This window comes from Micromys minutus (genome assembly GCF_963924665.1).
Source record: "Micromys minutus genome assembly, chromosome: 2".
Lineage (NCBI taxonomy): Eukaryota > Metazoa > Chordata > Mammalia > Rodentia > Muridae > Micromys > Micromys minutus.
In genome coordinates this window covers 59,740,792-59,764,371 of record NC_137971.1, presented here as the reverse complement: position 1 = coordinate 59,764,371, position 23,580 = coordinate 59,740,792, and the positions used below count along the sequence as shown (strand labels likewise).

Sequence of the window (23,580 nt, the reverse complement as noted above, 5' to 3'; positions counted from 1 at the left end):
GCACAAGACCTATCTCCTCCTTGAACCGTGTGTGTGTGTGTGTGTGTGTGTGTGTGTGTGTGTGTGTGTGTGTAGTACAGTATTTGGGTGAGTGTGAGCATGCTTGTGCATGTGAATGTGCATGTGTTGTGGGGCTTGTACAGGGCAAATTCGTACATGCTTGTCTGTGCCATAGATCAAGTGTTCCCCTAAAGTAAGAGGCAAAGCTTCATCCTCTGGACCATGGTGCCACTGTAGGGTGGGGCTGGAACCACTGAGTTCCCTACCATGTCTCTGTGCAATGGTAATTAGCAAGCTTGGTCTGTGAGCTCCTCCTTCATGTGCCTCTGAAGCATCGCTCTGTACAAGGAGCTAGAGATAGAGTCTCACTCCTGTGCCACTGTTAAATAAGCACCGGGCTGGTGACCTCTGGAGGCTATGCCATCACACAATGGAGGTCAGCCTAAGGCCCTTCCACTGGTTCCTTTCCTTTGTTGACTTCTCCCAGCTTCTGGTGTAAGAGAGGGCCCCAGTGCTATAGGTATCACCAGGGTCCCTGCAGAAGAAATACAGATAAGGGAAATGGGTCTAATGCTTCTCCTGTTGTTGCCCCTTATCTGGGGCTTGTCTTACAAATCTGTATGCAGTCACTCTCTATCTTCTGAGATTGATATCGGAGCAGATGCTGTACCAGGCCTGAAGCCTCACTCAGCATCTACTGTGGGAATACAGCTTAGGCGATTGGAAATGGGTTCGGGTGCTTTGCCCCAACCAAATGTCCAGTTCCTGTTCGTGCCTATCTTCCCCACATGGCCTATGAACCCAGGCCCTCTCAATCTTTGGTGTCCTCAAATCATTCTCCCTGACCCCTGACACTTGACCAACCCTGCTTTCAAGTACCCCTGCTGTGGGCCCTGCTCAGCTGTGTTTGTGTGGAGGTACCTTGGCAGTGTTCTTCACTAGCCCCTGGAGTAGAATAATGGCTGATGTTGCCCCCATCAAGACCAGACCCTAAGGATAGCACTCAGCCAATAATGTCTTACCTCAGGATCTTGTCTCAATTTCAGGGAGATTACTAGAGTCTTGGGTAGGGCCCCTGTAGCCTCCCTCCTGACAGGATCATCTGTGGTAGTGATGTGTTCCTCCATGGGGCTGCTTTTCTGGGCTAGTGAATCAGCAGTCAGCAGCAAGGGCCTTGTCTGTATGGTTCTTCCTGCTCTTTGCTCCATGGCCCTTTTTCTGGGACCTCCCAGGGAGCTGGAAGCTGAGAGAGACCAAATGTCCATCAGTCCTGGTGACCATGGTCAGCTTGTCAGTGTGGTAAGGCATTAGAATATGTCATTGCCCTACACCACCATGCCTCCAGCCCCCAAAAAAGCAGCCTCTGGCTCTGGGGGCCACTTTTCTGCATCTTTGCATTCCAATGAATGGCTTCTGTGGCGAGCTCAGCCAGCCGCAGATCCGGACCTCCGCAGTGTAGGGCTGGGCTGCTGGGCACAAAGGGGCACTCTGCAGGAGTGGTGAATAATGGCCCGCCCTTTCATCGGGAGGCTAACCTTTTGGCAGCCACCAGCAGACTGCATTCTACTGTGCTGATTGGGGAGGACAATGCTGTACTGGCCTTTGAATGGACACCGCCACCAACAGCGCTGTATTCACAGAAGCACTGGGAACCGTGTGAGCATTGTCTGCAGGCCCCACTGGGCTTCGAGAGACAGTGAGGAGGCTGGGATAGAGAGGCTGGGTTCTTGGTTTAATCTCCCTGTCCAGCCTGTAGGTCCCTGTCTTCGTCTGAGATGAGAAGTGGGGGCATTAGACACAGGGATAGACAGTCTTGCTTCCCTGTCTACAAAAGAGAAAGAAAGATGGTATTAAAACCAAGAGGCACTGGCATGTCATAACTTTTCTTCTCCAAATCTGATTATTTTAATGTACGTTATAAAGAAACAAGTCCAAGGGTCAATCTGACACAACTCTCCAGAGCCTTAGCTGTGAGTGGTACGCCTGCCTGGATGGCTGGCTGCAGTAGAGCTGGCACAAGCAGTGACACCTGACACACCTGGGAGCCAGGCAGGGACTGAGCCTCACTCCAGCAAAAGCACCTAAGACTGTCTTGCTTCCCATTCTCTTTTTCTATGCAGGTTTGTTTTGCATTGTTTATCTTCTTTTTTTATCTTTTTCTTTTCTTTTTTTTTTTTTTTTTTTTTTTTTTTTTTTTTTTACTTTCTTCTTCTCTTTGTTTTCTTTCTTTTTTGTTGTTGTTTTAGAAAGGAACTTACTCTGTAACCTAGGCTGGTCTGGAACTCACAGCAATTCTCCTGCCTCAGCTTTCTTAGTACTGGTCTAGCTTTTGTGAGCAACCATACCTGGCCTGGCTAGCCAACACTAAGTGTCAAATAGTAATGTTTCTATTTTTGGGTAATTTATGAGGTTTTAGTCTTTTAATCTTAAATATCTAGTTATGAAAGATTTTTAAACTTTTAAAGATTTATTTATTTTATTATTTATGTGTATAAGTGCTTTGCTCAAATGTATATCACATATGTGCCTGGTACTCATGGAGGCCAAAAGGGAACATTGGCTCTCCTAGGACCATGAGCTACCATGTGGATTCTGGGAGTCAAACCCGGGTCCTCTGTAAGAGCAATACGTATCCTTAACTACTGACCCTACTCGTGTGTGTGTGTGTGTGTGTGTGTGTGTGTGTGTGTGTGTGTGTGTGTGTGTGTGTACATGTATGTATGTATATATGTATATGGAGGGGTTATTTTGTCCTGAGACAACATCTTACAGTGTACCCCTCCCTACCTGTCTGAACTTGCTTCGTAGACCAGGCTGGCCTTGAACATACAGAGATCTGCCTGCTTCTGACATCTGAGTGCTTAGATTAAGCTGTGTACTACCATACATTGTTATGAAAGATTTTTTTTAAAAAACCCATAGATTGTAAAGAGTATGCCAGACTCTGAGAAATTCAGGCAGGTTAGAGGCCCAGGAAGATGGAGGTATTTGTGCTAGGGCCTGGGGATGCTGTGAAGCCTCCATTCTCCTATGGCTCCAGGAGGTGCCTGCACTGGCCACTGATATGATACTCTTCTTGACACAAGGTTAGCCCTTTGGGGGCATCTGGGGTGACTAAACCAGGACTCTGAGACAGCAACTGTGAGCATACCCTGAAACCTTCCCAAGTACTCGGCCCATGAAATGAGATTTTTTTTTTTTTTTTTTTTTGCCAAGTGACAGGAGCCTTCAGTGTTGTCTTTGAAATGTGGCCTAGCTATTTCAACAGAGACATTTTTACATTACAACTGTGAAGCCCTGGCATAAAGCACCCCTCTGTCCCCCCATTATTTTCTCACAAACACAGTCCATTGTCACAGTGCTGAAGTTAATTTGATCAACATTGGGACATTTAACTTTTATGTCCGGTGAAAAGAGTTGTTTCATGCCCATTTTGGGCATTCAAAGGAAATGATTGCCAGAAAAATAATGTTCCTCTGGACAATCCGGAGCAATTAGTTTCCCAGGGAGAGGCTATGTGACGCCGGCTGCCACACAGCCCCTCTTTGTCGCTTTATAGATGGTCATCCGTCAGCTGTCAGGCTGCTCAAAGACCCCTCCAATCAAAATGTTTCTCTTTAGGTCGTTCCCAGAACTCGCCTTGCTGTTCAGTGAGCAGAAGAAAAGCACCGCGTTTCTAGGCAAAGGCGAGCTCCCTGCTAAGGATCTAGGTCACTCCGGAATGCTCTGCTGTGACTAGCACAGAGCTATTTCTTGCACCTCATTTACTGCCCACTGCCCTAGAGAAGGAGTGCAGGTGTCTCTGTGGGCTGTGCCTATGGAGGCCTCAGGTCACCCACTGTCCGGAGCTCACCCTACACAGCAGAGTTTCCATACTGAATCATCAGCCTGAAACCCCAAGGCCTGTGGCAGCATTGCCATGACTTCCGTTGGGAGCATGGAGGCTAGAATAGGTCAAGTCCAGTTGCAGCTGAATGAGCTGAGTCTGTGAGGCCAGTGTCTCGGGTGATTGGTAAAATTTTCAGTATGCCCTTCATTTTACAAAAATGGAGTTAGGCACCCCAATGTGTGCAGAGCTATGATGGAAAAGCATCAAGCTCTACTCAGTGGTTGCCGTGTGCATTTTGCCGTCCTCTTCACTCTTCTGAAGAAATAAAACAAAGTAAGGTACCATCGGTGCCCAGTGTCTGTGTCCTGAGCCTCTGGCTGCTCAGTGCTACCTGGATGCAGTGTCTGCATTCCATTGCATGCTTCACTGCATCTGTCTAAACAGAGAGCACACATCTCTTGATTTTTCCATGCCTCAGGCTTAGGTCATCACACGTGTGTAGTTTTAGTTTGTTTTGTGTATATGAGTGCCAGTAGCCATGCTTGAAGAATGCTGAGAATGGCTTCCTGACACTCAACTGCCATCTGCAACATTGTGTCTGCTCTGGTGGCTTCCCATCAACTGTTCCTTGTGAGAGCCTCATCATACTCTTGTTGAGCCTCCCTTTATCTCCCTCTCAGTAAAAGGTGCCTTCCCCACTTACCTACTTTGGGCCAGTCTCGGGGAGGCAGTGCAGTCTTTTCTTTCCCCACAGCTGGTAAAGCTGAGCATTGCTTTGTGTGCTCATGGGTCTGAGACTTGAGGGGGCTCAGTTTCTGGAGATCTCAGCTGTGGTTTTTCCTGCCAGAGGATGCTTAAGAAATAAAGCATCGACAGGAGGCTAAGGCTCTTTGAGTAGCCTCGTGGCTTCTTTATAGCCAGTGGAGGTGTCTTGGTGTTGCAGGGGTGGGTGGGGGGAGTACATTCAGTATCTAGATCCTATGCTTAGAAAGCAAATGAGTGCTAGGAGGAGAGGCTAGCCCGCTGGCCAGAGGTGCAAATGTGAGGTTTGCAATCCTCATGCTAGGGGTACACAGTGGGCACAGGGTTCTCCCAGCTGCTGAGCTACTATTTCAGTGTGGGACATGCTTCATCAGGGAGCCTGGCTTTGGCAAGGTTGAGAAAGACTAGTGTGGGTATGGCCCCTAGCACACAGTGACTGTCCAGCACATTGCCAGTGGGAGAGGAAACCAAGCCCTATCCCAAGGAAAGAACCCAATCTCTCAAAATTCCACCAATTCCAGCCTTTACTGGAGTTCTGGGAATATAGGTGGAGTCCAAGTTGCAGGAGCCTTGGCCAGTAGCTTACAGAGTCTAGGTATGTTCCACGTCTTCCCTGCTGTCCTGCTGTCCTTTTGTCCATAGCTAGTGCTCAAGGGATGGACACTGTCTCAGGGAGCTCTGGATGCTTCAGCAAAAGGCTTCAGACAAGGGACTCACCTGAGAGTCCTTTCTTGTGATTCTAGAGGTTGAAATTCAAGCTAAGGGCAGCAGGCCAGGCCCTAAAGATGGCTTATGGATACTGTGTCCTCCCATGGTAGAAAGCCAACAACTCTGGAGCTTCTTCCTGTCATGTCAGGTCCCTCTGACCTTTTTAACCTCCTTGACCTCCTTAAAAGCCCCTTCTCCAATGCAGTGACCCTGGGTCATTCCCTAGAAGAAATTAAGGTACCAACCTTGGACCATCAGCCTACTAAGACAGAGGCTGCTATTCAGGACAGAATCAGTTTTCATAGGCCAGGGTTGAGACGGTAGCTCATTCACCAGAACCACACGACCCAAATTGTTAGTGTTCTGCTTCATTAAGCAGTCCTGTATGATGCTATGGGGCAGGAGCCTCAGAGTACCCTGGGCTTGATGGCAGCTGCTGGAGGAGGAACAGGATAAGGTAGAAGATAGGAAGGTGGCCATGTTGTAAGGGTACTGTGCTTGGGGACCCAGTCAGTGAGGAATGTTGTAGTTGCTAGGACGAGATCTGAAAGTCCTGCAAACTATCCCAAGCCATACCAGGTGTTCTGAGGACTTACTACTGTAAGTCCAGAGCCCACTGTATTATGGAAGGCAGTGTCCTCAGAAGGGAACAAGGCCCCTGGCCAGATAGAGAAAAGACACCCTTCCCCCAGTAGGGATGTCATATCCTGGAATCACCTGTCAAACAAGGACACCATTTCCAGGCCTAAAAAATTGATTTTTATGGCTCTTCTTGTAATTCTCTTTCTGAATAAGGCACATGATATTGATGTGGACCTACTTTTTAATCATAATAGCTACTGACAGGGTAATTAATTTTAAAACAACTCTTTTTTTTTCTGGCCCAAATGGCACTATGTAGAAATTAAAAGTGAGTGCTCTGAGGGCCGCCGGCCTGGCACTCAGGCGATTGCCTCGGCCATGACAGCCCCTTTATCTTGCTGCTTCTGTGCGACCTTCAGAGATGGGTGTTGTTATTAATTGGCTTGGGCTATTATATCAAAAAGAGCAGGGCAGGAAAGCATGATAAAGTTTAGGTTTTTAATGATAGTCTTACAGGAATCAAGACATACCAGTGAGATTGCCTTCCTGGGTCATCACAGGCCCAGCGTGGGACCCAGCCAATGCCCATAAGCACCTCTTGTGTGAGCAATGGTCCCAAATGCAGCACTCTCTCACTGCACACACAGGAACCTAAAGTTAGTGTGCACAGCCTAAAATAATTTACTTTGACGTGCATTTTGCCTTGTGATTAGCCAAGCATGTATATGCTTCTGTAGCTGATGCTTTCTTTCTTTTCCTCTTCCTTCCTTTTTTTTTTTTTTTTTTTTTTTTTTTTTTTTTGGTTTGTTTAATTTTAATTTTTTGTCTGAGACAGGGTTTCTTTGTGTGGCTATGGCTTTCATAGATCTAGCTTTGTAGAACAGGCTGACCTCAGACTCACAGAGATAAGCCCGCTTGTGCCTCCTGAGTTTTGGGATTAAAGGTGTGGTTAAACCCTGGCTGGCTACAGCTTCATGCAGCTTCCTAGACCTTTGCTTTCATCACATCAAAATTTAGCTCAGTCTGTTGTGTTTGGTGCTCACACTAGTTGGAGAGATGTAAGAAGACCCTGGCTTCTGCTGTCCCACACATAAGCCCGTGGATCCACTTGTCCACATAGACACACCCTCATATCCTGTAAAGTCACTTTTTCCCCCGAGATGCTCTTGCACTGAGCTCAGCTTTGACCTTTTCCACACTCTGGTCTGTGGGTGCCATTGGCCTCCCAAGGGGCCTCAGCATAACCTCTGGGCAGCTGAATACGTGCTGAGTGGTTTGTAACTACAGAAGATGCCAAAGTGCCCTTTTCCACCTCAGAGCTCAAGGTAGTTCACGTATTCCAAACTAGAAAGGACAGAACCCTTGGAAGTGAAAATGTAATGCAAAGGTATTTGGCTCAAGAAGTCAGTGCCGATGAACACAAGTTAGCTTTCCTCTGTGCTTTGCCCATGAGTCCTTCAAAACCATCCCTCTATCTATATATGGTTGCTTACCTTGAATGTACATGACTGCAGCCTTGCACATGACACACCAGTGATATGTCTTTGATGTATGTTTATAACACATGCCTGAGTGGGACATGGCTTCAGAAGTGTAAATAGCATTTCTGTAGGTGTACACAAAAAGTTTAGATCGGCTGTAATCATCACTCTCATTAAGAAAGTGTAAGTAGCCAGGTGGTAGTGGCACACACCTTTATTCCTAGCACTCAGGAGGCAAAGGCCAGTGAAACTGAATTCAAGGCTAGCCTGGGCTACACAGTGAGTTCCAGGATCACCAGAGAAACCCTGTCTGGAAACAAGTGTGTGTGTGTGTGTGTGTGTGTGTGTGTGTGTGTGTGTGTGTGTGTGTGTGTGTGTAAGGAAGGAAGAATGGTGCATTCTGTAATTCCTGCACTCTGGAGGCAGAGGCAGGTATTGTCCAGGCTGGGCTTTATAGCTTGACTGCCCAAAATAGAATCAAACAGCAACAGAAAAAACTAGTGAAGTTCGTTAACCTAAAAATCTTCACTGTTTTCAGTGCTGGTTTCCATGGCAAACATATGGAGAACATGAGAGTCTGATAGGCTTTTTTATTTGGTAAAGATTTTATTTATTTAATGTATATGAGCTGAGCACACTGTCCATGTCTTCAGACACACCAGAAGAAGGAGTTTGATCCCACTACAGATGGTTGTGAGCCACCATGTGGTTGCTGGGATTTGAACTCAGGACCTCTGGAAGAGCAGTTGGTACTCTTATCTACTGAGCCACCTCTTCTGGCCCTTACAGGTTTTTTTATGCCTTGGTGATACAGATATAGGCCAGATTAGACCAGATTAAAAGTAGATAAAGGCAGGTTTGTTAAGATGACCCTCGGGTTGGGTCACTGGTCTCACAGGTGGGGGTCAGTGAGGTCATGCATTTAGGCTAAAGCAAGGGGGTTCTATAGAGCTTAGGAGAGGAGGGATGACATGCCAGCTAGGAGCTGGGACTGTGTCCATACATGGTCAGAAACTGAGCCCCTGGGTGGGCACTCTTGGGCAGGTTGCCAGAAACTAGGAATGATGACATGTTAGCCTGGAGTTTTCTCCCAGGAGGTGGGGAGTTTTCTCTGTGTGGGTGGGGTTTGGAGAATGAGGGCAGACAGGGTCTCCTGGTCTGTGCAGGGATGAGCTGGGGCCCCAGCCTAGCAGAGTCAATGCTCTCCTGCATCTGTGTGGGTTCCAAGTATGAAACCCAGGTCTGCAAGCCTGTACAGCAAGCACTTGGACCCCAGAGCCATTTCACCAGTTCTGCTCTTGTGCCTTCTCATGGTAGGTCTTTTGGACCAAAAATAAAATTATAGATGTTTAGACATATGAAGTGTTTCCTATAAATGTGGTAGTGTTCACTCTTGTGGCTAGCACAGGCTATAGGTTGGCTCTGCTGTGCTTTGTCTTTTATGAGAAGCAGGGTGAAATGTTTCAATATGGCACAGTTCCATGAGCACAGCACTGTGGTCACCAAAGTTGCTAGTAACCACCCCCCTCAGCCCCCACCACTGTATTTTCCCTCCCCTGTGGTCTTCACAATTCCCCAGCTCTCAGTCTAACCAGCCTGTGAACATAGAGGTCTGACTATTATCTGGTCTATGGAACATGACTTGAAAAATGGAGCTGTCATGGAATCTGGATGCCCACTTACCTGTTCAACTCTGTCCCCATTGAGGGCCTCTGACCAACTGCTCGGGAGGAGAGGCCCAGGCCTATCTTCAAAGAGTCCACTATGTCCAAGCCATAGGAATCTCACAGCTGTACCTATTCCCAAACTGTCTGTCTCAAGTGTCTGACGAACTCTCTCCCCCCATCCCCCAAGAAGAGGGCAGACTGGCCACCGTAAGGAAGGATAGTCGAGGACTCCAAAAATGAAATCAAGGTGTTGGAAACAGTTTGAGCTGACAACTACCAGTAGCTCTTTATAAAAAGTCATATGAATCCAAGGTAATAGGAGTAGATGTTTGTTTTAAAATTGACAGAGAGCAGTAAGTACAGACAGGCCTCAGGAGGGAAACCCACGCTGATGGCCAAGCACAGGGCCCACAGGTGTGTAAACAAAGGATCAGAGTCCAGTTCCCGGAGAGGAGACTTCTTCCCAGCCTGGGCCGTGGCAGCAAAGCACTCTCGCCTTCCTCACAGGCACCTGGCTTCTTACCAGGGGCTTCATTCTGCCAACCCAAGGTTTGGACACCCTTCATATTTTCACTGCAAACCAGTGAACAGCAAGCCACATGCAGATCAGCCATCCTAATGGACAAGGGCTTCATTAACTGCTACTCTCCAGGGTCCCTGGCCTCTAGTACCCCTTGCAACTTGAGTTTGGCTCTAGGTACTCCTTTCCCCCAAGGCTGCAGCCCCTGTTGGTATTCATGCTGACAGTGGCTCATCTGTAACAGCAGCAATAACCAGGCCACAGCAAAGGCTTCCTGATAGCCTCTGGATGAGTCAGTGTGACCGAGGTTTGACTGCTGCCTAGGAACCAAGTCTCCCTCCCTCCCTCCTCTCCCTTTCCTTCCCACTTTTCTCCTCTTTCCCCTTTCTTCCTCCTTCTCCCCTTCTCTTCTTCCTCCTCTTCTGCTTCATGTGTGTGTCATGTGTTTGTGGTACATGGAGGAGTATGAGCACACATGTGGAAGGCAGAACAAGGTGTGGCATGTCTTCCTCTGTGAGTCTACCTTGAGACAAAGTCATTTGCTGAACTGGAATTTGGTAGTTTAGGTTTCGCTGGCTGGCCAGGGAGAAAACATTCAGGGTTTGCCTGTCTTTACTCTTCTCACCTCAACCTAAATACTGGGGTTATAAGCACACACAACCAGTGGCTTTTTAAGTAGATGCTGGGGATTCAAACTCAGATCTTCATACTTATAGAGCAAGCCCCTTTACCCAGCCCATCAAATTTATTGTTTTATTTTAAACATGAACCTGTCTCTTGTTCTACCTTGGATTTTGTCATAGCAGGTAACATGGCTAAGGCTGGGGTGGCCAGTGAATTCTGCAATAACTATGGGATGTCCTCTGCCTCCAGACAGAACTCATGCTTTTGTTCTACTGGTGTCTGCTTAGTGAATTCTGTGCTGTAAGTGGTCCTCACCTCACCTTCAAATCAGAAATCAGGACCTCTTGCCTTGCCTCAGAAGTTGGAGAGTTGTTGATTAGCTGCCACCAACTATGGCAGTTGGGAAACCTGAGCTCTTCTGTAAAGGAAGCTGCTATGTGTCCCTCTGCCAGATGTTTGTGTGTTTGTATTGGTGGGGAAAAATCTTCATAAAGTGATTGTGATTAGTAGAGAATTTGGAGAAGTTTTTCAGGACAGCAGCCTGGGCTAGCCAGTGTACTGTTACAGAGATTCCCCAATGTGTGTGACTTAGAGGCATTAGGATGGGATGTAGCCACTGCAGCATTAAGAGAACTCATGATATATAAGGAGGACAACTGTAGGCAACAGAGGCAGGGTCCTGCTGTGGTCAGAGCATCCCACATGCAGACATAAGCAGACCTGTTTTCTAGGATAGGCTCTCCAACATTTTCTCCTGCTTTTTCTGAATGCTGATCTCACTGAGTGTCTATTCCTGTTTGTACTGCTGATTCCCACCTCCTCCTGGCCAGCCAAGAACAGTTGACTGCTGTTTGGTTGCAGTGTGCCGGTGGTAGCCTTTGTGCTAGCTAGGTTTTGGAATGCAAGAAACAATTGTAGTTTCTTAGTGGCAGGAAGCTTTTGGGAGCTGGGAGGAGTGGCTGGCCCAGGCTCAGTTGGGCTGGTTAGCATCGCATCACCACTGACTGCTGTCTTCATTTCTCCTCCCAGAATCTCTGACCAGCGATTTGAGAAAGTTTCCTACTTTGTCTTTGGCGATTTCAACTTCCGCCTGGATTCCAAGTCTGTTGTAGAGGTAAGTAAGCATGGGTTTCCTCCTCCGCTTGGGCATTGAGTTTCCTTGAAGCAGAACAAACAGTAACAGAGAAAGTTTATCTGTTTAGGCCACTTCCATGTCACCATTCTCATAGATGTTGATGTTTAAGTGAAACGTCTTCATGGCCAAGTATTGTCCTGTGGTGGAGGTGAGGTGGGGTGGGGTGGTGATGTCTGTTCAGCCAGTCAGCCATCGCTAGCCTTAAGAGTGGGCATCCCTATATGCTGCAGGCTCAGTGTCCCTCATAGAAAATATCCTGGGGAAACCATTGTGTGCTGCCACTTTGACACCTGCAGAGCCGGGACTGTTGGGCTCTGGGCTGGTTCCCACTGGGGTTTCCACTGCTGAATCCTCATCAAACACTAGGAAACTGGTTGTTCTACTAAATGTAATTAATTAAGCTCTCTTAGTTTGGGGAACTCCAAAGCTATTGACTACTATGGGAGCTTCAGGCTGGGTGCCAGGGTCCTAGAGTCCCTAGAGTGACTGCAGCTGGCAGGCTTTGGCCCCAAGACAAGTGATGCAGCCTGAGGTTGGAAGGAACCCATTCGGGTAGGGTATCCTGCCAACGGAAGCAGTCCTGTGGTGTTAGTTTAAGAGCCAGATTTCTTCATAGTGAGGTCCATGTCTGCCACCAGATGAGTGCTGGCATCCAGAGCTCTAAGATAGATAACTGGATACCTGGCTTCTTGCGACTATTCTCTCCTAGTTCTTGTGTAATTAGGATGTACCACCTTCTCTGGTGGCCGAAAAACTGGAGGTGCAGAAAAGTGAGACCCCTCCCACCTTTTACCTTTCATATTCACTCTGCCCAGGACTTCTAACGCGTGTGGCGACACTAGGGAATCCATGTGCAGAGGCCACAGTAAGAACAGCATGAAGTCATGCAATACTTCAAATTACTGTCTTCTCATTAGTAGTCTCCGTTCCAAATATTGTCACACATTAATCTTCCATACTCAGTAGAAAATTATTTTTTAAAGACAGAGCTGAGCCGGTGTCTCCCTTTGGTTGATAGAAATGAGTGATGTGCCATTAAACTCCCTCTGTGTTTAATTAAGATGAGGGTACCTCTTCAGGGCAGGCCCATGGGCTACATTTGAACTTTGTAGTGCAAAAGGTCTCTTAGATGACCAGTGGGTTCAGGGAGCTTCCCTAACTATTCAGTAGGTACAGTTCTTATCCCTGGATGATCAGTGGGTAGTAGTATACCAGGAGGCAAGATCTTCACTGAAGGTCCCCATTCCATTCAGGTAGCAGCCAACAGCCTGAAGACTCATTTCCCAGACCCCCACTCCCTTGTTCCTGAGTTCTGAACTGAGTTGCCAGCTTGCTGCTGTAGGCCAGCAGTCCTGTTGCACACAGTGGTTTCCCTCACTCCCCAGGACCCTACTTAGGTAGAGAGGCTAGTACAGAAGTAAATGACTTAGAAGAGCAACACCACTGGACAGAGGTGCTTGTGGTTGGGGAAAGGTAGGAGGAACTTGTTCACAGTAGACTTTTCCTTCTGGTGGAACACTGAGAAAGCCAGTTTGAACACTTTCCAAATCTGTCCTTCAGGGTATGTTTCTGTGAGAGGCTGTGTGGGTGGACATATGGATATCCCATATAGTGGGCTGTGTGTAATCCCAGGAAGAAACTCACCAGAGCCATTAGCTTCTCTGCCTGCCCTACGTCTGCTTATGGTGCCTGGGAAAACTTGCACAGCTTTGGTTATCATCATAATAAAGTATTTTATATTTGGTTATCATCAAAATGAAGCCTGTAAGTGTCCAGGAGGTCATCAGTCTGCCCTGTACTGCATAGGTATCTAGCCAGAACTGTATTGGCTATTTTGGTAAACTGGAGGCAGGGAGACTGGGAGGCCAAGAGATAATGGGGCTGCAACAGGCACCAAAGCATAGTCCCCCGCCTAACCCCTCACCCCCTACCCCCTGTCTTCCAGCTACCTCTCTTTTGCTTAGTTAGAGCATGATGGGGACTGGAGAACAGCTGTGAGGACTTAGAGAAAGCACCAGAAAATCTCACCTCAATGAACAGGCCACCAGGGCCTTTTCTCAAGATATGCATGGATGGTTTTGTGTTTCAGGGGTGCTTCTTCTGTGAGCAGTCACTGATGCTGACCCCTTTCCTGGACATTGTCTCTACCCATGCCTGAGCAGCTAGCCTTAACTAATGCAGTGACATTGCTGCACCATCTCTTCCAGGATACATGACCCTGAACATCCAGGCAGCTAACGAGCCAGATTTCTAGTTTCGTTTTTTCCCAGGCTTTACAGAACCAAGTGGCTGGGCTAGCCTGTGCAGGCCTGTGTGAAGTTTTAGCACAGATGCAAGGACCTTTATATTTGAGGAAATGTCCCCATGGTCTTGCTATCATGTTGCACTTGGATTTCTTCACCCATGAATAAAACGTCTTTATTCCTCATGGGAACCCAGTTCTGGGAAGTTCACAGTGCAGGGTCTCCAGCCAGTGACCCAACTGTTCTTTGCAGTGCTCCACCAGTGGCACTGTCCCACTTAAGACAGGGGGCAGCACTAATCTTCTATGCAGATTCCTACAGAAGGAACAGGCAGTGAATCCAGGAATGGGGAGAATACCCAATAGTGCAGAAGAGGAGTCTCTCCAGCCACAAGCAAGTGCCTACAGTGTCAGGTCTCATTGAAGCACCTGCTGTCTTTGTGCCAGCCACCTCCAGGTATTAGATGGCACATAGAAACAGGGCTATATATGCTATGCTCACTATGGGCTCTGGGCCTTGCCCAGAGAGAACCTGTCACAGCTACTTGCCTATTTTGAGGTGCTTTCCTTATGTTTACCCTTGGCTTGTGTTTCCCATGACAGTGACTGGCATTGGTGTGAGTGGTCATTATCAGTTTTGCTGGACTTTTGTGAACAGCATCCTCTCCAGTTCCCTTCTCAAATCCACTGGGATGGCCTTGATGGCTGTAACACCCACAAGGAATCCTCCTCCTTAGGGAGTCCCCCACAGCAGGGCATTGAGATCATTGGCACTGGGCACTTGCTGTCTTGGTATACCACCTGATGACTGGCTCTTCCCTCGATCGCTGATCCTGGTGGACAGCTCTTCCCACTTTAGAAGCCTAGAGCTTCTTCTCCCTACTTGGCATTTTCCAGGGAGTGGGAGGAGAATCAGTAGTTCTCATACAGTTTATTTGCTCAACAAATAAATGAATATATCTTAGACCTGCATATTAATTCCTGGAGGGGTTTTGAAGCTCTTTAAAGCTTATGAATAGCTGCTTTTCACCCAGCCTTTTCGTGTAGATTTTTAAGCTCATTTATTGAAACAAAACCCATTCAACTCTGGGATTAAAGACCATGTATCTTTGTTACCTGTCCAGTATGCAAATTCCGTGGCAGGTGGTCCCATACCTTCCTTGAGAAGCCTGTTCCACTACACTTCCCAGACCCACTGTTCTGTCTACTGTCTCGTTCTACTACATGGGCTCTTCTGCGTCTGCCCACCTAGGACGACCTGAGGACCCACAGGAATTGTGCAGCCCAGCCAGACCATGCTGACTGGAGCACAGGCTATGGTGGCTTCTGTGGGCCTTCCATAGACATGGCCACTCAGAGTGCTGGTCCTTCCTTCTCACTTCTCCTTCATGGAAGGGCTTCAGATGCCTCAATAGACATGTCTGCAGAGCAGCTGTGGCCCAAGTCCTCTTAGGAACCCTATACCCTTGTTTCTGCCAGGTCACCTCCAAGTGACTTTCATATTTTTGAAGGACAGAATAAAACATGAGAAGAGTGAGAAATCAGAATAGTCACAGACAGACTCAGTCACAGGAGAAGTGTGTGCTGCTCAGAACACAGGATACCCTGTAGAAAGGTGTCCTCTGGGAAAGCGGTCTCAGGCCTGTGGGTAGCTGGTGCCTGAGACACCCAACATATTGATATATCATCCACTGGTGGCTTCCCTCCCAAAATGAAAGTGGAGGTTGATTTTCAGTGTCTGGCATAGCTTAGGCTCTTTGCTTTGTTTTCTTAGGCCACTGGATCCCCAGCCAGAACAGGCCCTTCAGTGCTCCTGTCATCCTGGACAGGCGAGGAAGCCCTGCCCCTTGGGGTCTCACGCCATCACACTGGCTGGCAAGATTCATTAGAGGTTAATTAAATCCATCTCCAAAACAATGAAAGGCCAATGAGCTAAGCCCAATCTCAGTAAATTAAACGCATTAAATGCAGCTATTGTTCCTCCTGCAGGGAGGGCAGGCTCAGGCTCTAGGGTGCCTCCAGGAAGAGACCAGCCTCTCAGCTCTGGAAGCCCTTGGAGCAGAGTAGAGACCTGCTTGTCAGTTGCAGTGAGGGAGGAGTGTGGGGATGGGATGGGAGGCCTGTGAAAGGGGCTCTGTGTGCAGGCACTGCCCCAGGAAGAGCAGCTTCTTATGTTTCAAATGCAAATTAATGCAAACATGCTTGCAGAGCAGAACTGAAAAGATGATACTGTGATCAAATTTGGCACCGCTTAAGCCATAATTAAAACATACACTAATTAAACACGATTATCCTGCTGTGTAACAGTACCACGCGTCATTACTCTAATTAATAATGCAGCCTCCAGCACAGTCCTGCTGCTGGGATTGCTTGGAGGGTATGTTTTATGCCTTGCACTGTGGCAACTGGCAGCTGGGTTGTTCAGCTGGCCATGGTGACGCAAAGTGACAGCAGTGCCAGGCGCGCCTGTCTCTGCATGGTCTGGGCTCACCACACCTGCTGTCCATCACCTCCCCATCAGTGTGATGAGAGATGCATTTTTGGAAGCTGGTCATCTTTTTCAAAATCCTGTTGCCAGTTGCTGACAACTACATGCTTAGGTGCCACCTGTGCCTGTTTTAGAGCAGGGCCCAGGGAAGGAACCACTGTCTCGGCAGATGCCTTCCAGAACTCCTGGGACACAGTGCAGAGTGGCACTGAGGTGGCCAGTGTTGTCTGTGCCAAATATGAAGGGTATTTCAAAAGCTTCCCAGTGTCACACCCACAATGTGACAAAGACCATTGCAATAGCAAGCTAACTCAGCCTGCTCTATATTCAGACCCCATTGGTATCCAGGAGCTGTTAGAATGTCAGCCAGGGAGGTAATGTTGCACCTGATTATTACTCTTGATGACTCTACAGGACCCCATCTGAGAGTCCTAGACCTTGCCAGTGGACTGTTTTCGAGTAGGGTCCAGATAAAATGCTGACTGCCTGTGGTCATTGGGTCCTTATTAGAACACTCTTTGTGACCTCGTATGCACAGCCCACAAGTTCTGTGGGCATGTTCTAGACCATAGCAAAAGGGGCTTGGGCCCAGCATATTCCCAGGGGCTCAATGAATAGAAGTGGCTGTGGCAACCACATCCACCCTGCTGTGTGTGTGTAGCTATGTGAATTGGCCAAAATTAAGTCCTGTTCCTTAGCAGTTTCAGTGGCTAGCCTTGGCCTTACCTGCACCCCCACAGCTTAGGTAGCCCTTTGTGATATGGAACTTTGCCTGTGTTATAAAGAGTAATCAGTGGTTGTCATGTGAACTGGGCACTGCTGTATTAGAGTTTTCACAGGCTCTTCAGGACCTACTTCACCTGTTAGCAGCCCTTAGAATTCTACCCTAAGTCAGAGAACAGGCAGATCTGCACCATAGCCCTCACTAGATCCTGTACCACTTTGTACACTCACGCTAGTCCCCTGAAGCGAGCCATAGTGGCAGCCCTTCATGTTCTCTAGCCAGGGTTCCCTCAAGTCCACATGGACATTTTATTCCTCCTGTGCCCGCAGTTAGACTGAGCACTCGGGTGACAGGAAGCCTGGGGCCTCAAAGAGGATGTCCACAAAGTAGCACCCAACGTGAGGGCTTTGGAAAATAATGGCGGCAACAGAAGTCCTCATTCTATTGTTAGATAGATGCTTAATGGCTTCAGAAGGAGACCTCTGGTTGGACCATTTCTGAGTAAGATTAGCAACATCAGCTGCATCGCAGTAAATTAATAATAAGAGTTTAGATTGTATATTCAGAATATTTACTTCTTTGAAGATCAATGGTTCTACTGCTTTACTATCCCAAGATTCTATTAGAGGAGCTAGATCTTTGGACTCACGGATCAGAAATTGTCTGGCTGCGTACTCATGGCCCGACCCAGCTCCAAAAGCCTGTGGGCACTCTGCTCTGCTTTCTCTCCAGCCTTCCCAACCTTGTGAGGTTGGGGATGCCTGAAAAGAGTTTTGCTGCAGATCTAGTCCTAGCCAAGACTGAGCATGACCCACAGAGGCAACACAACCTTGTGAGACACTTCTGGGCTGTGGATGCTCACACACATGTGAGCCTCAGCTTGTGGCTATACTGCTATAAAAGTAGGTGCTGCCCTACTGGGTGTGTGTGGGGCGGACAAGTCGCTCAGGCTTATTAGTTCCACTAATAACCTGGATACTACTAAGTATCAGCTGCTGCAAGGCAAGCCGTTTTGGGAGAAGAGGTGACAGGGTGTTTGTGATACTCTATTTTGGGTGAGCAGCTGCCTTTGTCCAGCAAGGAGAAGTCAGTGGTTGGGTCTCTGTGGGTACTAATATACAGCTCCCCAAACAGCATCCATTGCTGATGCACTTGTGTGCAGTGAACTTTGCACAGTGGGCCTTTTGACCAGCCCTGTGACCTACAGTAGGCCTCCTGTGTCAGGCAGAACCCCATTCCAAAAAGCTCAAGAAATCTTATAAAATGCTGTCCCTGGTCTTGCTGAGTCAGTTGCAACTGCTGGCCTCACTGAGGGTGGACTAGAGTCACCAGTCCACTCCCTTTCTGAGGGAGGCTCTCTACTGCTTTGCCTCTCCACTCTGAAGCACACTGAGCTGTTTGAGAGCTGTGGGACACTCAGGTGCGGGGTCAGTGAGGGGCTTTACTAGGCACTGGAGTGACTATAAGCCCGAGGTGCCACCGCTCTAGCAGTGGCTGCAATGCTGGTGTGCAGATCTGGCCACAGACAACTTCCTTATGGGACAAGGCATCCACTGACTCCTACCTTGGTTTCAAGGGAAATGGGGATGTGGCAGGGCTAACATCAAGAAGCTCTCTCTCTCTCTCTCTCTCTCTCTCTCTCTCTCTCTCTCTCTCTCTCTCTCTCTCTCTGTGTGTGTGTGTGTGTATGTGTGTGTGTGTGTGTGTGTGTGTGTGTGTGTGTGTGTCCAAGAGAAGAAGGGTTGGCAGGGTGAATTCAGTAGTCTCTATATGCCATTTACTCAAATGTATTTATCAGACACAATTAGACCTGGTGCAGATATACCCTTGCCAGCTCCGTGGTGGCATTTTCTTCTATAAGGATGTCAGTGTCTTTTCCATAGTGTCCTATGGACTTAGAACCCTGTTCTCTGCCACAGAGGACACAGAGCAGCAGTCAAGATGAGCATTTCTTATATGTGTACTGACTTCTGATTGGGGGGTAGTTCATGTCAGAGAATTTGTCAGGATATTATCTTCATGTGATAAATGCAAATTTTAAAATCACCTGTTTTCATCTCAGAGCTATTGTTGAGTGGCTTGCCAGTAATCCTTATTTTCTTCTCTGTGTTAGATTTGAAAGAATGCCCATAGACACCAGCTGCCAAGGAATGGTTGGACAATGGCTTGTGTGTGCTTTTCAATTAAGGTAGCTAGTCCAGGACTGCAGCAGACTGTGAGGACTATCACAAGTTAACATTTAAGTCCCTGGTGCCTGTTTCTCGGTGGTCTTCATCTAAACCTAGAGTTTCACCCACTGTTTTATTGGTGAGACAAGGGTGCTCTGGATCTGAGATGCCTGGCTTGTGGGGTTAAGGTGTCTAAGCACCCTGAATCGGCAGCAACAGTGGGGGACCTTTTTGGTTAATATTGCCAAGGAAATATACCAAGGAAAAATGTTCTGTTAATCTAAGAACATATTATATAGTAGAACCTGAGCTTATATTAATGTTCAGTATCCTAAGAGAACTATTTTTAACCTACATAATGATTATTCTCTTGATCAATTCTGCATTTCAGAGACATCAAAATGTAAGCTTGGTGGTAAGGATTGTTCCTTTGATGTGTTTCAAGGGACTTTTGTGTGGAACTGTAAGTGTGTCTAGGAATTCTTGGTAGGGGTCCTTGCCTCTTTCAGGAGAGCCTCAGGCTGACTATAACTGGCTGCTGTCAGCCCCTTTCTGTCCTACCATCAACTCCGCTGTGCAAATGTTGCTTGTGAGCTTTAGTCTATTTTCCTGACTGGAACTGAACTAGAAGCCTGAGACGGGAAGAAGATGGAAGCAGGGTGGGTACCTTCTGCACTGTGTGTGAGCACCATTCCTGTGAGGAGCATGTATGTCATAGGCTCTCGTGTTCTTGGCTATACTTACATACAGGGTGCTGGGCCTCTTTGGCACAAGCAGTTTCTTGCCACACAGTAGCTACTCTCTGGCTGGCTGCCTAGAGTAATGCAGACTCACATATGAGCTTCAGTTGTTTAAACCAGAAAGAAGTTTTCTCATTCAGGATGTTTCCAAACCCATTCTACCTATAAGTCACCCCCAGTGAAAGCAGAGCCTTCATTGTTAGTGACCTGTGCCCTGCCGCCTGTGCCTTCTGACCTTGTGGGCCCCCTGTGCAGAGGCTGTGTGGTCAGAGAGATTGACAGTCACCTGCAGAGCAGACAGGGGCTAGGAAGGCAAGTGATCTCAGCACAGCTCAGATTTCATGGGAAGCTTGTTCCCAGGTCGGCTGCACTGAGCTCCTGCCCATGCCCACCTTAACCCCGAAGCTAACAGTGGCACTGACTGATTAGAGTTCAGATGAGATGGGATATAGACGCCATATTTGTAACTGAATATGGATGCTGAAGGGGGTCTTATGAATGACAGCATGTGTGGACAGAGTCAGGGGAGACTCACTTCGCACAAGCAGTTCTGTGTCCCAGTCTTCCAGACCTAATCCATGCCAGCACAGACTGGATCACTTTGCCCAGGAGCCCAAACTTGCCTCAGAGTTGCTGTCCCATTCGTAGCATAGTGGGAGGCAGCATAGCTGGTCTAGCTTCACTCCCTGTCCTAGCCCCCCTTGGTCTGAAATGTTGCCCCTCAGTAGCTAAATGTGATCTAATTATTGCCTGCAACCTGGAGTTTCTACATGGTTTCCCTGTTGTTAGTCACCACTAATAGAAGTCTTAGAGATTGTGGGTCAAATGTCAGTAAATTGTAGTGCTGTGAAGCAAAATTCATCTAGGAACTAGAGAACCGACTGGTGTGAGACACACAGTTCTCAGGGATGTGAGGGCCCAGTATAGCTTATCACTAAAGCCTGTAATGTTGCTCTGGTCCTGATGGGATCTGATAGCATGCTACTGGGACTGGCCTTCCTCCTCACTGCTGAAGACACTGTTTTAAGGCTCATTTCTTTTTAAAACATTGGCTTTCAGACATTCCTAGGAACATCTGTGTGTGGCTGAAATTTGGCCAGCCACAGCTACAACCACCCCTCACCCCTTTGTCCCCAGGCCTTTGTTCCTGATTTCACGCTATCAGAGGGTCTGCATGTTTTTTTGCATGAAGTTGTCAGAGGAATAAAGGCTAAGAAACAGGGTCATGTTTAGAGGATGGGCATGAAAAATTGGTAAGATGTATCTCTAAGCCCACCCACCAGCTGTTGCCTGCAGTACCTGAATGGGTCCAGCCTGAGTTCCACACCTTCCTCCCAGCAACCTCATGTTCTTTCTTTCTCTCATGATTCATAGGCACTTGCAAAACCTATGAGTGCCAGGCAGTCTTCTGAGTCAGCACCATTTTCAAGAGCAGGAGGCCACTAGCTGCTTTGTGCATGCAGGCAGACTTCTAGTCACAACACAGAACCAAACATCCTTCTGTCTGACACCGTCCATGGAGAAGCCTCTGGAATTTGATATGACCATCCCAGAAGTACCTCAGATGAGGATTGCAGCAAGTTATCCTGAGGTTGCCAACAGATGGTTGTTCCCATCACCGTGGGACCCAGAGCTGCCTGGTTTTTAATGGCACAGACTGACTGTGCCATAGGAGATAAAGCAGAAGTGCCAAGCAAGGCTTCACAAAGGAGAAGCTATAGGTCTTGGTCATCCAAGTGGCTAGATGGGTTCCACAAAGGTGGAGTTGCAGGTGCCCTGCCTGTGCTGCAGCATCTGAGCTATCTAGGCCAGGTCCTGAATCCCGGGCAGGCTGGGGATGCTGCCTCAGGAACATACCCACAGGGGTCCTGTGAGGTAAGAGACCAGGACATGTCACAGCTTCAAGGAGTAGGCTTGCTTTGACATCTCAGTTTCCAGTTGTTTTTACCTCTGAGGAGTTGTTTGTTCGCTCTGTGACCCTCAAATCTAAGAATCAGCCTGGCCAGGCCTGAGTGGTCTCCATCCTTGGCTTGACAGCTTGGTTTGGCAGAGCAGCCAATATCTGCAGCAAGGAAGTCTGGATTCTTTGGTTCTGCTTGCTCGTGAAGTATGCATTGAAGCACCTGGTCTGGGTGCTGCAAATGGAGTTGCAGGCCTGGCTCCCTTCAGGTTCTACTTGGGGTGGGAAGAGTGCCTAATCCTCTCCTGGTGAGTTAGCTTCAATTCTGCCCTGGAATGGCTCTCTTGCTGCCCATGATGTTTGGGGATAGGGGCACTGCTTTGTGATTAACTCTTGACCCCCTACCCCAGAAGCCCCCTTGAAGGAAAGCAAAGAAAAAGAAAGAAAAAGAAAAAAGAAAAAAAAAAAGCAAGGCCAGGAGGTTCTGGGTTTTTAAACAGCCAGGGGACATCTGGCCTCTGGTTTTCATCTGCTGACTAAAGTCAGGATTAAACCTTGCCCCCATAGCTTTGTGCAGTTACTGGTGAGTGACAGGCTACCTTAGACAATGGAGGCATCAACCCCTCCCAGAGCACAGTCCTGTGCTGGACAATGGAGTGCCTGGTGGCTTTGCATGGTCCAGAGCTGTCCACCAATCTGTCCATGTCTCCCCTGGGACAATTTCTGAGAGATGTTATGCCCTGGCAAGCAAACCCAGTGACAAGCTCATGCTGGCTGCGCTCTCCCTCCCACATATGCAGGGGGGCTGCAGGTATCCATGCTGATCAGCCTGTAGTTGGCTTAAGCTCTAGCTGAGGACTAGGACCTCTATCCCCTCAAAGACTTCTTCCCCTGCCCAGGCAGGATAAGTCCTGGGATGTCTCATCTCTCTGCAGAGATGCCAGGGAACCCTGGATGCCACCAAGGGATAGGCACCCATCCCGAGTTTATCCATCCAGCAGATATCCTGGTCGGAGTAACAAACAAACATCTCACGGCCACAGTGGGTTGTGGTGGCACACACTTTAAATCTCACCACTTCAGAGGCAGAGAGGCAGAGCCAGATGGAAACAAACAAACACCTCTAACTGTTAGTATGCACAGGACCTGTGTGGTTTCAAGCTGAACAGGGTCCCACCACTGAGATAGGGAAGTGAACACGCGTTTCTATCTTAACCAAGAAGCTATCTCCAATTGGCAACTGTTTGTAAAGGGAAAATTAGTTCTCTCCTATCGAGTCTCACTGACTTATAAACCACACTTCAGAATTGGCCCCATGCCTAGCAGTAGATGGCCAACACAAAATAAACTCAGCATTGTTTTTGTAGATTTTCTTTTTGTCACATATTGCTTTGTTTGATTATTTATCTTATTGGTCTTTGGTTTGTATATTATACTTTCTAATTTTGTGTTTTTATAGGTTTTGTTTTTATGAGTATGTTTGTGTTTCTAATTCTTTTTCATTTTTTATTTTTATTTGCTGTTCTCTTTAACTTTTCCTGATTGTTTTCTAGAGAGAGAGAGAGAGAGAGAGGAAAAGAAGGTATAGAATTGGGTGGGTAAGGAGGCAGAAAGGATCCAAGAGAGAAAACCATGATCAGAATATATTATATGAATTTTCAATTTAAAAAGAAGTTATCACCAGGTAAGAATCTCGGGTCAGAACATGTCACTGTACAGAAATTGGTATTCCTGGACCTGCTGTTTCTAGAGGCCATTAACCAGGACACCAAATCCTGCTCTACCACTCTTGTCTGGATGCTTCCTCCACAGCATTAGCTATCACTTCTGGTCCCAGATGGATACCTGGAGCTCCTGAGCATCCAAGGCTCCCTGAGCTGGCTCCTCACCATGGGGAGAACTTCAGCAGGATCTAACACATGTGATATTAACTATTCCTACCTTGGAGGTATACTCTCAGGCCAGAAACCCAAGTTATTCCTGGAGCTACACATCCTGGAGCCCAAGCTG

The 23,580-nt window shown here is 47.7% G+C and overlaps 1 protein-coding gene across 2 annotated transcripts in view; it reads left to right on the top strand.

The window, feature by feature from the left end:
• The window catches only part of INPP5A (inositol polyphosphate-5-phosphatase A), a 173,171-nt gene that overhangs the window by 124,429 nt on the left and 25,162 nt on the right, over nucleotides 1-23,580 (top strand). For both annotated transcript variants that reach the window (XM_080910850.1, XM_080910851.1), the window contains exon 9: nucleotides 11,203-11,287. In XM_080910850.1, the coding sequence (XP_080766976.1) occupies nucleotides 11,203-11,287 (85 nt within the window). The remainder of the gene's footprint in view (nucleotides 1-11,202; nucleotides 11,288-23,580) is intronic.